Source organism: Bacillus rossius, chromosome 12, assembly GCF_032445375.1.
Source record: "Bacillus rossius redtenbacheri isolate Brsri chromosome 12, Brsri_v3, whole genome shotgun sequence".
Classification (NCBI taxonomy): domain Eukaryota; kingdom Metazoa; phylum Arthropoda; class Insecta; order Phasmatodea; family Bacillidae; genus Bacillus; species Bacillus rossius.
The window spans coordinates 5,630,959-5,646,769 of NC_086339.1; the positions used below are offsets into that span (position 1 = coordinate 5,630,959).

General features: G+C 40.8%; 1 protein-coding gene across 1 annotated transcript in view; it reads right to left on the bottom strand.

Annotated features, from left to right (window-relative positions):
- The window catches only part of LOC134537439 (midasin-like), a 109,504-nt gene that overhangs the window by 15,105 nt on the left and 78,588 nt on the right, over window positions 1–15,811 (bottom strand). The window contains 9 exon segments of the mRNA XM_063377875.1: window positions 217–358; window positions 2,577–3,343; window positions 3,941–4,069; window positions 6,776–6,938; window positions 8,036–8,244; window positions 9,118–9,288; window positions 10,676–10,810; window positions 11,693–11,907; window positions 15,207–15,400. Coding sequence (XP_063233945.1) covers window positions 217–358; window positions 2,577–3,343; window positions 3,941–4,069; window positions 6,776–6,938; window positions 8,036–8,244; window positions 9,118–9,288; window positions 10,676–10,810; window positions 11,693–11,907; window positions 15,207–15,400 — 2,125 coding nt within the window.

The following is a 15,811-nucleotide window of genomic DNA, read 5'->3' on the forward strand; positions in this document are numbered from 1 at the left end:
GCGTCTTTTGTACATAAGTGTTAGGCGAGTTGCGTAAACATTTTCAGCTTACCAGCCGGAAAATACGGCAATTGTGGCATAGTAATTTGTAAGAATCTATTATACATCAGAATTATCGACAGTTCTATGACCTAACATTTAAAATATGGTATGAAACATTAAAGCTTGTGAACGGACGGTTCCGATTCCAGGCAGAACAGGTGTAATTGACGCTACCTTGCGAGCGAGCTCCTCGAAGACGGTCAGCACGGTGGCCAGCACTCCGTCGACGGCCTGGCTCACGGACAGTCTCATCACGAGCAGCAGCTGGCACAGGCACGCAAACTGCTCCAGGAGCGGGACCAGCGAGCCGAGACGCCTGCAACAGCGGCACATCTGCACGTGACTGTCTTGTGTTGGAGCTGGGCACTGTCACACAATTACATTATAGTAGAACCCTGTTACTGTAATATTGTTCCTGCTTTTAACGTCATATTTTTTAAGTCCCAACATTTTCCCCCATAAAAACAATTATTTATTTCACGCATATAAAGTATCCTGAATGGTGCATTTCCTGCTTATAACGTTTGATTTCTAAAATTAAAAAAAAGTTTTAAAACCCTAACTATTCCAACACCTATCCCATCTGTGAAGTTTAAATGTTAAAAGGTTTACTTTACTCTTTATATTCATTTTTGTTTACAATCACTGTTATACCACACAGGTAGATTGTTCAAATAGGATTGTACACAAAAACAAAATGTAAGTGTGCCGGAACGCTAGTGCTACAAGTTAGTGCTCTGTATTCGATATATCGAATGTACGTAATGTTCGCACTTACATGTCTGTTGGCACTATTATCTTAGAAAAAAAAAAAATTCTGTTCTTTTCAAAGCTATTGTGTTTTAAGATGTCGTAGGTAGTCCTACAAGTATTCCACGATGGAAAAATTAAAAACTAAAGTGTTTTCTGTTGTTGATTAAGAGTTTAATTTATTTCATTCATACATAGGAATCTTGATACTGAACAATTTCAAGTGATGAAGGAATTGGAAATAGGCATTCCAACTCTTAATATCGTCAAAAATCGTTAAAACAATTTTGCAGACTTGTGGCAGAAGCTGGAAGCATGATGAAGTTGAAAAATTGTTGGCTTGGTTAAGCAAATTCAAGCATTGAGTGTACCCATCAGTAGTTTTAACTGTACACATTTTTTTAAATAACTTGATGAGTCTTTTGATAATATTGATATTTCCTGCTTATGTTTTTTTCTTTATACCCCCTTGAAATACATTATAACAGGGTTCTACCGTACCAGCACTTACAGGTTAATACAGCAGCCAGAGCACAGACTCTTCAAAGTGCTAAAGCAGAAATGTTACCCTTGTGTGTTCCTATTCAACATGAGAAAATCTAAAAATCTGTAAAGAAAAAAAACAGAACAGCAATTGAAATGCATGAAAAAAACTAGTGTGAAAATATTTGCATAAATTAATCATAACACACAAATTGATTTTCATTTCTAATTCTTTGATATGTTAAGAGAATCAGAAAATAAAAAAAAATATGACGAAAACACTGTAGGATGAATTCAGATTCTGAAACTAGCCATTTTATCTCTTTCAATGGTACTGGAATCGTCTGAATCCTATACTTTGAAACTGAAGTTGGGAAAACATAGAAATGTGGAGCATTGTTTAATTTTCTTTAGGTATCAAATATGATTCAATTTAGAAATTTCATCCAATTAGTTGGATGTTTCTGATTAATCGGTTTTGCTTTAGATTAATGAGGTTTTTTTTTTAGTTAATTGAGTTTTAACAAATTTATGTGTTTTTTTTTTTTTTTTTGGCAATTCTATCATTCTTATTTGATTCAATAGAAGGTTTCTTGTTTAATTATAAGGTTTTTTTTATTAATTATTCAGTTAGGTTTAATCAAATTGAGCTATGCAAAAACAGGAAGACGCTGCTGCACTTCGGTCTTCGCCTCTCCTTCACTCCTTTCCACTCTTCCACCCTACCATTCCCATTCCCTTCTTCACCACTTTGATTGGTTCCCCTCTATCTTTTCCCCTATACCTATCTAACAGCAACCTTTTCAATTCATACCAAGTATAGTAATAAAATAGTTAAATACAACAAATTTATGTAAATAAGACATGCAACGTTTGTTTGCTGCGGTAAATTTATTTTAAAAATATTTATGATTTGAGATTAAGTACTAAACAGAAATCACACTCACATAAGCAAATTAATATTTTTTTTTGTGGGGAGGGGGGGGGGGGAGGAGGGTTTTGTTGTCTCAGGTATCTTACTGAAAATATTCAGTCCTATGTATTATTAATATTATGAATTTTCTAATCAACATACATATTTTACTATGATTACATTTGTAAAATAACAAACATATTTCATATCCGAGTTTATAAGTAAGGAGTTGATATGAATTATCTTAAGAAGAAGGAAATTTCAATAATAATAAAAAAAAATGAACCCCAAATATGAGAATCTTAACTGATATCGGCATACTTTTGGAATCTACCAAACACTAGTGTGTCTTGCCGGCTGCAATCAGCATGACAGAGAGTTTACTTACATCTTGTCCGCCTGCAAAGGCTCTGTGCCAAGCCAGAAACGAGACAGCGACAGGCTGAGATCTTCGAGCACTCTGTCCACACACAGGGCTTCGTGGGCGTCGTCCAACCTCTCCAGCATCTTCAACATGTTCTCCGCATCCTGCTCCCCTGACGCGTCGTCTCTCAAACCGTCCAGCACCTTCGTCAATATCCCCTCGGAGAACGCCACCAGACCTCCTCGTGACTTCCTCGTGCGCGCGCTCACCGGGAGCTCGTCCGTGGCGGTGGCGCCACTCTCGACGTGCCGGATCAGGCTCTCGGAGAAAGACGACATGCACTCGGCGAGAGGCGTTTCCGAAAACCACCCGCACTCGCCCCGGCACAGATCTTTCACCATCTCGCCAACTTGGAGCAGCTGCTCGTGCAATCCGTCGATGTCCCGCTGCGTCTCTGGAGACAGTAGGAACCGGTAGTGATCGGCGTCACCTGGTCGCACCTCCGCGAGTTGTGGTTCGTACGCCACGCTCCGGTTCAGCGACCGCAACTTCTCCGCGAGGAGGCCCGCCTTCCCGTCGAGAGCAGCCTTCGCCCGGCTGCACGCGGCCAGCTCCTCCGCGGCCGGAGCGGGACCCGTCCCGAACACGAGGAGCGGGCGCAGAAACACGCTGGAGCCGTCCATGACCTCGCCGGCTTCCTCCGAGCAGGACGACTTCGGGTAGGAGTCGAACACGTGCGAGAGCTGAGTCAAGTGAGTGCTCACCCTCGCCGCGACTTTCTTCACCTCCGCCTACAGAGAGAACATGATGAAAACAAAAAAATGTATAAATAATAAGAGAGCAGAAACATTTGACTATCATGAGCCTGGGCAACCAAGCTACAATAATTTAAATTACCTACAGCATGTGATAAAAGATGAAATCATTTTGTCACTGCAGTATAAGTAACACCTAGTGAAAATGTTAATTTAATTCACAAATTTACTTTATTATAAATAATGTTTTAACTATGCTAGTGAAATGCTAAAAATAAATTAAAATAATTCGAGTTATCCAAAGTTATCCAAAAAGTAAAAAAAAAACAATATATTAAAATATAAACAATAAAATATCACAAAATAAAAAAGACAGTTATTGAACTATAACAAAAAAAATTAGAATTTAAGAAATCAATTTAAAAAAATCAAAATCAGAAATGAAACCACTAGCTAATATTATTTTAATGGAACCAGGACCTATTTTTAAATAACATGAGGACATTGTTTTTTTAAAAAAAAAAATATAACTACTAGCAATTACTGAAAAAATTAAATGACATACAAAAAAAAATATAAAATGAACACATTAGAAACATAAAAATAAAATGATTGTTCTAAATAGTCCCTGACCTGGCACTTGTGGCTGGGAGTCGTCGACGTGGCATCGCATACACACGTCAGCTGCCAGGTGCAGAACCTCAGCAAGCACAGCGATCGCAGGCTGGCTTCAAACTTCACTCTCTCCTGCTCTGCGACGTGCTGCCGGCAGAACACGGTGTTCCTGTACTCAGAGCTCCTCGTGACACCACAAACAGGCAGAACGAGGTGTTCCTGTACTCAGAGCTCCTCTTGACACCACAAACAGGCAGAACGAGGTGTTCCTGTTCTCAGAGCTCCTCTTGACACCACAAACAGGCAGAACGAGGTGTTCCTGTACTCAGAGCTCCTCTTGACACCACAAACAGGCAGAACGAGGTGTTCCTGTACTCAGAGCTCCTCGTGACACCACAAACAGGCAGAACGAGGTGTTCCTGTACTCAGAGCTCATCCTGACACCACAAACAGGCAGAACGAGGTGTTCCTGTATTCAGAGCTCCTCTTGACACCACAAACAGGCAGAACGAGGTGTTCCTGTACTCAGAGCTCCTCGTGACACCACAAACAGGCAGAACGAGGTGTTCCTGTACTCAGAGCTCCTCGTGACACCACAAACAGGCAGAACGAGGTGTTCCTGTACTCAGAGCTCATCCTGACACCACAAACAGGCAGAACGAGGTGTTCCTGTACTCAGAGCTCCTCGTGACACCACAAACAGGCAGAACGAGGTGTTCCTGTACTCAGAGCTCATCCTGACACCACAAACAGGCAGAACGAGGTGTTCCTGTACTCAGAGCTCCTCGTGACACCACAAACAGGCAGAACGAGGTGTTCCTGTACTCAGAGCTCATCCTGACACCACAAACAGGCAGAACGAGGTGTTCCTGTACTCAGAGCTCCTCGTGACACCACAAACAGGCAGAACGAGGTGTTCCTGTACTCAGAGCTCCTCGTGACACCACAAACAGGCAGAACGAGGTGTTCCTGTACTCAGAGCTCCTCGTGACACCACAAACAGGCAGAACGAGGTGTTCCTGTACTCAGAGCTCCTCGTGACACCACAAACAGGCAGAACGAGGTGTTCCTGTACTCAGAGCTCCTCGTGACACCACAAACAGGCAGAACGAGGTGTTCCTGTACTCAGAGCTCATCCTGACACCACAAACAGGCAGAACGAGGTGTTCCTGTACTCAGAGCTCCTCGTGACACCACAAACAGGCAGAACGAGGTGTTCCTGTACTCAGAGCTCCTCCTGACACCACAAACAGGCAGAACGAGGTGTTCCTGTACTCAGAGCTCATCCTGACACCACAAACAGGCAGAACGAGGTGTTCCTGTACTCAGAGCTCCTCGTGACACCACAAACAGGCAGAACGAGGTGTTCCTGTACTCAGAGCTCCTCGTGACACCACAAACAGGCAGAACGAGGTGTTCCTGTACTCAGAGCTCCTCTTGACACCACAAACAGGCAGAACGAGGTGTTCCTGTACTCAGAGCTCCTCGTGACACCACAAACAGGCAGAACGAGGTGTTCCTGTACTCAGAGCTCATCCTGACACCACAAACAGGCAGAACGAGGTGTTCCTGTACTCAGAGCTCCTCGTGACACCACAAACAGGCAGAACGAGGTGTTCCTGTACTCAGAGCTCCTCGTGACACCACAAACAGGCAGAACGAGGTGTTCCTGTACTCAGAGCTCCTCGTGACACCACAAACAGGCAGAACGAGGTGTTCCTGTACTCAGAGCTCCTCGTGACACCACAAACAGGCAGAACGAGGTGTTCCTGTACTCAGAGCTCCTCGTGACACCACAAACAGGCAGAACGAGGTGTTCCTGTACTCAGAGCTCCTCGTGACACCACAAACAGGCAGAACGAGGTGTTCCTGTACTCAGAGCTCCTCGTGACACCACAAACAGGCAGAACGAGGTGTTCCTGTACTCAGAGCTCATCCTGACACCACAAACAGGCAGAACGAGGTGTTCCTGTATTCAGAGCTCCTCTTGACACCACAAACAGGCAGAACGAGGTGTTCCTGTACTCAGAGCTCCTCGTGACACCACAAACAGGCAGAACAAGGTGTTCCTGTACTCAGAGCTCCTCCTGACACCACAAACAGGCAGAACAAGGTTTTCCTAGCAACCAAAATGAATCACAGAACAAAGAAAATACTCTAAGAACTGGAAAAAAGGGTCAAAGCTATGCTGATTTAAATGTGTCAATACTGTCAATCTTATATTTGTAATTAAGAATAAAGTGTTGAAATTCTTACTTCCTACTACAAAATACACAGGTTCGTACCTAGTTAAATTTGTTTGATTTGAACTGGGCTATATAAATTACGAGAATTAATCTAAACTATACTTAGGACCTGGCCATTGTAAATCTTGCTCTATGAATCCAGTAAATCTGGCTGTGCAGTTCCTATTTTTTTTTTTTTCCATTATGATTTTTGGTTCCTTTAAAATATCCGACCTCAAACTGAAGTTTTAAATCTTCAATTTTGGTTAGTATTTTTATAGTTTTCTGCTATTTAGAGCATTAATGGCTTATCAATTCATGTTGCGAACCAAGAACAAACTACGGGTGTTTTGTATCTGTATTTATTTAGGCTACATTAAGTTTTACACATTACTGGTTATGTTTCTGCACTTTACCTCATTGTAGAGTTAATAGTCACACAGAACACTCTTTCCTTAAATTTTTCCTGCATTCACCATCAGATCTGCTCTACTGCCTCCCTTGTAGAAGGGAGTTTTGCTGCTGTTCTCGTCCTGCATTGTAATCCTACCCCTTGGCTCAGGGGTGGAGCCTATGTACCACTGCACGCTTCAACAGTATGTATCAGATTGTGCTGTTGGTTGCTAACCATGAGGTGAGATGTGCAGCCTCTCATCCTGCCAATCAGATGATGTTCTATGTCCTTGGACGGATTGTTCAGGGCTTGCCTGAGCGTTCCCAGCCTGGCGATATTCTGGTGGAACATCGGCTCACTTTCTGCCCACATTGCCGCCAGCTGGTCGTCCATTGCCCTGAGACACACAACACACACATACTACATTAGATAGCCATTGTCAACTGAATAATAACAAATATATTTACATAAATAGATCACTAACTTACTGAACGAGTGATCTGATAAATAAAAGTCTGACAGTATTCGAGAAATATTTGGTATTTGTGAATAATATGATATTCAATCACAAATTTAAAATTGAATATTTTTTTTTTTTAAATTATTTCTAACCAAAAGATATTAGGGAAAAAAAAAAAAAAAAAAGTAACATGTATGGGGTTAAGATGATTCATTGAAAAATTTAGGTTTTCTTTTCTGAAACATTATTTACACATTGTTTTAGTAATAAACTAATAATCAGTGATTGTGATTTAAAATTATTTATAATGATCTATATTTGACACATTTAATCAGTTAGATAAACAAAACAATCCAAAAATTTAAAATTTTACTGGTTTAAGAAAATGTATCGCCAGGTTTCCTCTTTCCCCCCCACAACACATTTTATAACTCTTTATTATGGTTTCTTGTGTATTCCTCCCTTTTATATTTTACTGTATTTTTGATCAATTTTTCTTGGAATACTGTGAAGTGTGAAAAAAAAAAGTTTAAATGTATGTAGAAATTCTATAGTAAAAATATTAATGTTTCGTGAATATTGTGATATTCAGTTCAAATTTTATTTGGATGACAGAAAAAATAAGTATTCTCAGATCCCTAGTAATAACACAACCATCTGCATGGCCCTGTCACTTGGTTTATTTTGTTCTCAGTAGTATGTGTAGTCAGGGGCGCAACAACAGGGAGGGGGGGGGGGGGAGCAAGGGTATTTTGCCCCCCCTCTGAAACCTTGAAGTGGGGGCAAACAGGGGCAAAGAAAGTGCTGTGTAATCAATTTTTAGATGATAAAACTGCATAAATAGCACCATTTTCCACCTTGAAATACAAATTTTCCCGGGGGAGGACCCCTGGACCCCCGCTTCAATAGGGGGATCGATGATTCTTTATAGAAAGGTATATTGCCCCCCCTTTGGAAATTTAGTTGTTGCGCCCCTGCGTGTAGTGGCTTCCCCGCTCCTGATGAACACCGCCAAGGAACTCAAGGGGCCGCACCTGCGGGGCAGCCGGCCGAGCGAGGCGGCGGCGTCCACGGCCGGCAGGAACATGAGGTCGAGGCCGGAGCGCTCGAGGCCCGCCCCCCACCGCGGCGACACCCCCAGCGACTGCAGCTCCTTCAGCAGGCTGGACACCAGCCGTCGCCTCTGCTGGAGCGAGCTCTTGGCCCAGCTCCTCTGCTTCTCCAGCGGCAGCGAGCGGTCCACCTGCGAGCCCACACGCTGCCATTACTGGGACACTTGCTTCTAGCTCCTTCATGCTGCACGTACATGGGATAGTTCCGACTGTCACACAATAAACCCCTTTACTTTACCCCTTTAACTGTTTTAACCATCAAATACGTTTCTAGACTCAATACATTTAATGCATGTTAAAAGTACATTATCTTGGGAAATGATACATGATAAGCATGTAAAAAAAGTTGACCTAGTAAACTTCAGAGGTTATAAGTGTTGAATTTTTTAATTTCCTTGATTTCCTCTAATGTTTTCCTTGAATATTGAATCCTTCTAATACTAAGAATTCGATGGTATTTGGAGATTTTGATTGGCCCATCCGCAATTTATTAAAAAATTTTTTTATAACAAATGTACCACAATGAATAAACTGCAAGAAAGAATTTTTATTTGATTTTGAAGCGTCCAATTTGATTCTTGGCTAATTTTTTTTCACACTTTCTGGCAAAACCAGTGTTATGCAGTAGTTATAGAAGTTTGGATGAAAGTCACTGTAGTGGTCATCCTATGAAAAATAATTTTTTTTTTCAGCAACCCCACTATGGTGAAGTTTTAAGTCTAGTGTTTTGCCCCATTCCCCATTGCTTTGGGCTTGAAGTTACAAAATGTTCCTACTAAAGGAAGGGATTATTTTTCCCAACTTTCGGCAGTCTGAGAAGCAGTGGGATGCCACGGGAAACTGGAGGACATGTAGAGGAATCCAGCAATATTACAATACAGTTGGGAAACTGCCTGGAGTCCAGGCAATGACGGCAGCCAGTGGTGCATCTTGAGGTTACCGAATTGCAACACTGTAACTCCCGCGTCGCTGGTCTCCGTTAAAAAAAAACCAGCTCCACGCACCTGGAGCTGCGAGAGATGAACGTACGCAGCAAGCGTGTCTGCAGACCACTCGTGAATGGCACAGACCCTAGCTGCGTGGTCTTTTGCCGGGATGTCGTTTCTGCACATGTCTCTGAACTTGCTGCACCACTGTTCCTCGCAGCTCGCACTGCTCTGATCAACTGCATATTTCTGCCAACAAATGCAAGTAAATAAGTTTTATAAACTATAAATAAATTATTCATAACAATTTATCAAGCACTAAAGACAACTTAAGTATTTTAGCACATCTACAACTGACAGAAGTCTTAAGTATAGTTACAAACAAATAAACATGAAGGGGAAAAAAAAATATATATATATGTGTGTGTGTATATATATGAGTCTGAATTCGACAGACTAACTTCGGCAGCAGGTTCATTATGACAAAGTAAGTTGAAAACATCTACACTTCTTATGGTCTAAACCTAAAGTGCTTCCAAAGGTTGGTATACATCTTTGAAGTGTAGGTGTACAGCATTTTCATTGTACACAACAGAAAGCATTTAGGACAGAACAACATTGAGTGTCTGGATAATGTTTTACTGGACAAACATGTATAATCACAGCAAACCTGTCATAAAATTATTTCATTGAAATAAGTGGGAATAACACTTTTATTTTACACATATTTTTGTGACATGTAATTACCCCAAGTTATTTTAAGTAAATTCATTCTATGGCTGTGATAAAATTTGCAGTGGTTGTAGGACTTAGTTTAATTAAACATAATTGACACTCAAGATTCTAATTTAAATATTTGTTCCATTTTAAATACAAACAAAAATGTGAATTTGTTTTTGTACAAAATAGCTAATCTCCGAAAGTTCTTCACAGATAGCTTTAAAATTTTGACACAATGTTCCATTCGTATACACACGTGTTTATATATAATGATTTATTAAAAAATGAACATTTGTAACTCAGTTCTGTGATAGAAGTAAAACTTCTTTGGCAATTCAAACCTCGACTCATAACTCATAAGTCCTCTATTTGTATCTCTTTGGTGGCAGAAACTTTTCCAAACTATATTTCACAAAAACATTGCATTAAAATTCAGACTTGAAATTGCAATTGTAATATTAACCTCATCGCACCCAAAGAAGTTTAAATTAATTGTGAAATTAAACATATTAGAAATGTCTGCTTTCTTTTTACCAGACTGAGTCACAACAAGTGGCCGGTCCAGCTAGTTTACAATAAAAGAGTTGTACAGCTCCAACTTCAAAGAGCATACCAACCTTAGGAAGTATTTTAGACCATTAGTCATGCATGTTTTCAAATTATTTTGTCGGGATGAAACTGCAGCCAAAGTTTGTGTGTTATAACAGACAGAAACACTAAGGATGAGTTCTAGTAATACTATAGAAAGAGAGAAATCATTTAAATACAAAACGAGTAAGTATGTATAGGTCATAAAGTGTTATTGCTTTGATGACTGCCTGTAAAGATAAAAATTATTTTAAATATTAACAGAACACTGATATCCACACATATATATTATAAGTATTTAGCAAGTTGAAGATACGTAGTACACTACCTGATGTGAGACAGCCACATACAGCTCGGTATCAACAGTCAGCAGGGCTTGGAGCTTTTGTAACGTCTTCGAGTGCTGCTCTACACTCAGTTGCGGCAACGTGACGGCCGGGAATACTGGCTGCTTCAGAACGGCCTGTCAGCACAACCAAACCGTCATGCGGGTAAATGTACACGTTACTTCAAGCACAAAATAATTCCTCCTGAAGGGAGCATGCAGCAGTGTGACGAGGTCTAGGGCGGTGACCCTGGCCCAGCCGAGATCTGCCGACGCAGCTGAAGTCAGAAGGCAAGGAGGCAGCCACCTGCTGCATGTAGGCCTGATGGATGACTGAGCTGGCCAGGCTAACGCTTCGCACTCTGAGACCACAGTGCTTCGGAGCGGTCACTGTTTGTCAGCACGTCTCAGCTTTGCAATGCTAGAGTCGGTTACCATGCAGATCCGCGCACGCTTATCTCAACGCTTTGGGACAAACTGTTTTAAGACATCAAAGCCCATAACAAGAAACCAAGGAACATGTTAACATCATGTAACGTTAGCACCTAGTCAAAAAGAGTAGTTCCGTTACTTTGAAATCTTACGAAAGGTCCTGTGCTTGAAATGAGCATCTTTAACATATTCTGCTAAGTTTGGTTGGGCCTTTCTTTCGAATATTTATTTGCCTAGCTGTTTGTGACAATAAGAGCAATTATTTTGAGGACTGAAATTATTTTCTTTGTGTAAAGAACTCTATTTAAGTGCCATTGTTATTTTATATTTCAAGAGAGTAAAGCTCTTAAACAAAATTTCCGTTATATTTCAAAACAATGGAACCCACAGCTGATCTGCAGAATGATATAATTTTAAATTATTTTTTTAATCTTAATTTCTGTTGTTCTTATCTACAGTGGGATGTATAATAAACTGATGTGTGTCATGAATAGTGACATTAACATGGATAAGAAAAAGTACTTCCACAATAATAAGAACACACATGACCTGAACATGCAACAAGAAATAAAACTGACTATACTCTACCTCATATTCTTTGACATGTTTAACGATGGCACGTTTAGACTTCTCAAATGATTTCTTCAGTGCTGCTACATTAGAATAGTTCCAACTGGATATTTTTACCAAGTCCTTAAGTTTCTTCTCTGTTGGTGCACGCAAGTCCGCAATAGTTTTCTTCACTGGAGCAAGGAACTGGGCATAATACTTGAACACATTCCAGAGTATAAATATGAAATGCTCTGGAAAATAGAAGAAAAAAAACACATATTGGTTGTTTACAAAGACAAGTAGGTATTAACTGCACAGCACTCCCACAGAAACAAATATTTACCAACTTTTTAAATAAAAACTACCAAATTAATATTGCATGCACATCTACATTCGCAAAAAAATTCCAATAACTATATATTTTCATCACTAGTAATTATATCAACTTTGTTTACACTTGACAGATATACAATGAACAAACTTTTTCTCGCGGTTATTTTCATATTCTCTCTTAAATAAAGTAAAACCCCACTGTTACTTGACCAAACAAGATGCAAAGCCTTTTACTTAAATTTCAAAACAAATTTGATGAGCATTACGTTTTCCTGCAATTTGAAAGTTTTCTTAAAAACACTTCATTTTACACCATTACGCTGCCTGGAAAACGTACAACCCACTATTTATGTTCCAAAACACTAGAAAACTTCCTCACTTAGGTCCACAGCGATAGAGCTATAGTTAGGGCCTGGAATTTTTCGCGATTGCGAATTTTGCGAAAATTCGCATGAAAACGCGAAAAGTAAGTACATTCGCGAAAATCACAACATTTCTATATTACACTGCGAATTTTTCCCCGAAAAGTACCATTAAAGTAGAATCCAGCCGATGCGACTCCTCTCGGATGCATCCATTCCGTTTATACGACCGTTTTTTGAGAAACAGTGAAAAATTTGAGCTGAGAAAGTCGAAAATTTGAGTAAAATCGGCTGAAAAACAAGTCTGTTACACTTTGTTGGGCGCTATGTGTTCACGTTTATCTTGGCGAGAGCTGTACTGTAAGCAGGCAGGCATACAAAAGACGGCTAAAAATAGATACCACCCCTCTAGACTGTCCACACGGCAGTGTCTAGCCTAGCTCGGCGCCTCCACTATCGCACGAAAAGCCGTCTCAGCTGTCACGTTATCTTACCCGCCCGGCGGCTTGACGTCATACGTGACATGACGCGACGTGACGCTTACCTCTCGCATCACCTGTTAATTCTTCAGGGCTCATCCTCCCAGAGCCACAAACCATGTAAAAACAACCCCCCCTCCCTTTTTACCAGCTATCATTTCAACACATTCCCTCCCTTATTTCAACCTTCTGCGTGAGAAACTGTCAGCATTCTCCTCCCCTCCCACACAGCGTGCGACAAAAGCCAGGTTGCATATTCCGTGTTTTTTTTCTTTTCTTTTTTTTTTACGCTGTGAAGGGACGTGGAAAAGATAATTGCTTGAGCTGTCAAAATAAACATCGCTGACGGCAAGGGCGGGAGCGCATCCTGTCGGTCTGTCGCTGTGATTATCTACTCCAAAAACATGTCACAGCATTTCAGGATAGCATTGTTCTTATATCTTTCATTTATAGCCGAATGTTTTCTACCTGATCCACACAAGTTCCTTCGCCACGTTTTGAACGAAAATAACCACCAGCCGGCTAGCATAGCCTAACTCGCGTGACGCGAATTCACTTAGCACGAGTATTTATCGGAACCCATTGTTCAGGGTATGCGAGTCCGAGGTGTAATATGAATTTAAAAAGTTGTCTTTTTTTACACCATAGACTATTTGAATATGAAATCTATGCAAACAAAGGCGATTTTTTTATGTATTTGGATATATTTGCGGGGAGGATGGGGGGGGGGGGGGGGGTTGGCGGGGGGGGGGGGGGGGGGGGGGGGTTAAATATTGGCCCGAATTCTCTATTGCAACCATTCTGTTTATAAGTCCGTTTTTCCGGAAACCGTGAGGGGTTGTATCAGCTGGATTCTACTGTATTTGCAGATCACTAATACTCACGCAAGGTTAAAGTATCCTTTAACCCAAGTCTTGTGTTTCAGCATAATTACCTTATCTTTACATAAGCCGTGTTCGTGTATGATTTTGATGCTCAAAATTGATCTCGGGTATAGTTTGCACTAAGTTTCTTCTCATTTGTGCGCCGGGGTTTGTTCAAGTGGCAACCCCGTGTTCCTCCACTCCATTATGCCAATACCGTATTTATTGAATGCAAGCAAACTCAAACTTTTGCACTCTACGAAAAATAAAAATAATATGATGACGAATTCTAAACTACTGTGCACTCTTGGCCGGATATGAGAACGTGTTTATTGTATTTTGCGAAAAGTGTATAAAATATATCAAAGCAAAAGAATAACCTAATATCTTGTATTTATCCAAGTTGCGTCGTATATGGTAAAATGTAAAGGTCCAGGTTAGCCAACATAGCTTCTACTAACAACTCATGTAAGCGAATGCTTCCTTACCGAAGATCATACATTTCCCAGACTGTGAGAAGTTTTGTTTTGTGTAAAGCTAAACACATATGTTAGCGGCTAACGAATTTATCTTACCGTAGTTGTTTATTTTGTGTAACTTCGTAAATAGCAAGCGAATAAGCAAATAATTATTTTGCAGGTACAAAATTAGTCTGCGCAGCGAGACTGGGAGTGTGCGGGCATGCATGCATGCATGCAGCCAGCATCTGTTGTTGACGTCACGAGCCGCGACAGCATTCCCAACGTAGTGACATTCCACTGCTGATATTTATTCGCGCGCCAAGTTTAGTTGATTGTTTTCGTAACAGCCTGTATGTAGTATGTTGCAACATATTTCTGTCTATAGTTTGAAAATGTCGAATAATACTTTGAGTGCTCGAGACCGAGCATCAGTATCAGAAACATGGGTTTTATTGTACTGACAATAGCACAGTGATGTGCAAATTTTGCAACTGTAAAGTTTCATGGGAAAAAAAAGATTCCATTGACAAACACCTAAAGTCAGCTAAGCATATGGCATCGGCAGCCGAAAAAAAGAAAATTTGTAGTTGCAAACATCTATAGCAACGTGTCTGTTTTGTGTAACTGTTTTGGATTTAATTGGCTGTTATTATGCATATTAGTCTATTCCTAGTATACATGGAATGTTTATTAAATATGTAAACAATTATATTCAATAACTGCACTATTTAGTCAACATTTAAAATACCGGTAAAATTTCCATTGAATAACGAAAATAACGACTTTAAACCACCGCTTTTCTAATCTGAAAGTACCGCTTTTTGCATACTGAAAACACCCAAATTTTCCAGGCCCTAGCTATAGTGATAAAATTTTCAGGGAAAACCTACAATAAAGTGAATTTTGAAAGAAAAAAACCAACTCAGTGAGTGCGACAGAGCCTTGAAGTAAACAATATAAACATCCAATAAAAGTTCTCCGATCCGCTGGTTCGTTTCTCCACGACACATTGGCACCAGTTCTGAGCAGTTTTCGGAACCGGGGCAGCTCACCGTCGAGACGGCTCGCGACGGCGTCGCAGTGGAAGCACAGGAGCATCTGCAGGCGGGTGTCAAACTCCCCCAGCACGCTCTCGTGCATGAACCGCCACACCACGTCCAGGAACACGTCCCGGGACGGAGCGCCGGACGGAGCGTGCAGCAGCTCGTAGATGTGCGGCCACCACTGGCTGCCTCGCACCCGTGCCCTGCGTGCAAGGCCCCCTTCTTTTGAAGTGAGAACTTCTATCGGAAGTTTTGGGTAGGGAGTAAATTCATGTAAGTCGTCATCGACATGGTCACGTGACGTGTTAACGATAACGCCATATTTGTTCCTATTAGTAATACTTATTGCGCTTTTAAATCTTAAGTATACGATTACTGTGCAGTAAAAAGTGAGTATAATTTATTTGTGACATCCTATTTAGAATGATAGTTTGGAGTTTTGACAAAGCATTTAATTTGATTTACTTAATTATTATTTGTTGTAAAAGCATTTAGTAGATCAGTGCAAGTGTAAATTGACAGATATGATAGTAATTTTCGGAGGCTTTCACGGCCATTGTCTGAAGTAGCTTGGCTTCTGGGTTGTAGCCGTGTCCTTGGCGAATAATTCACAG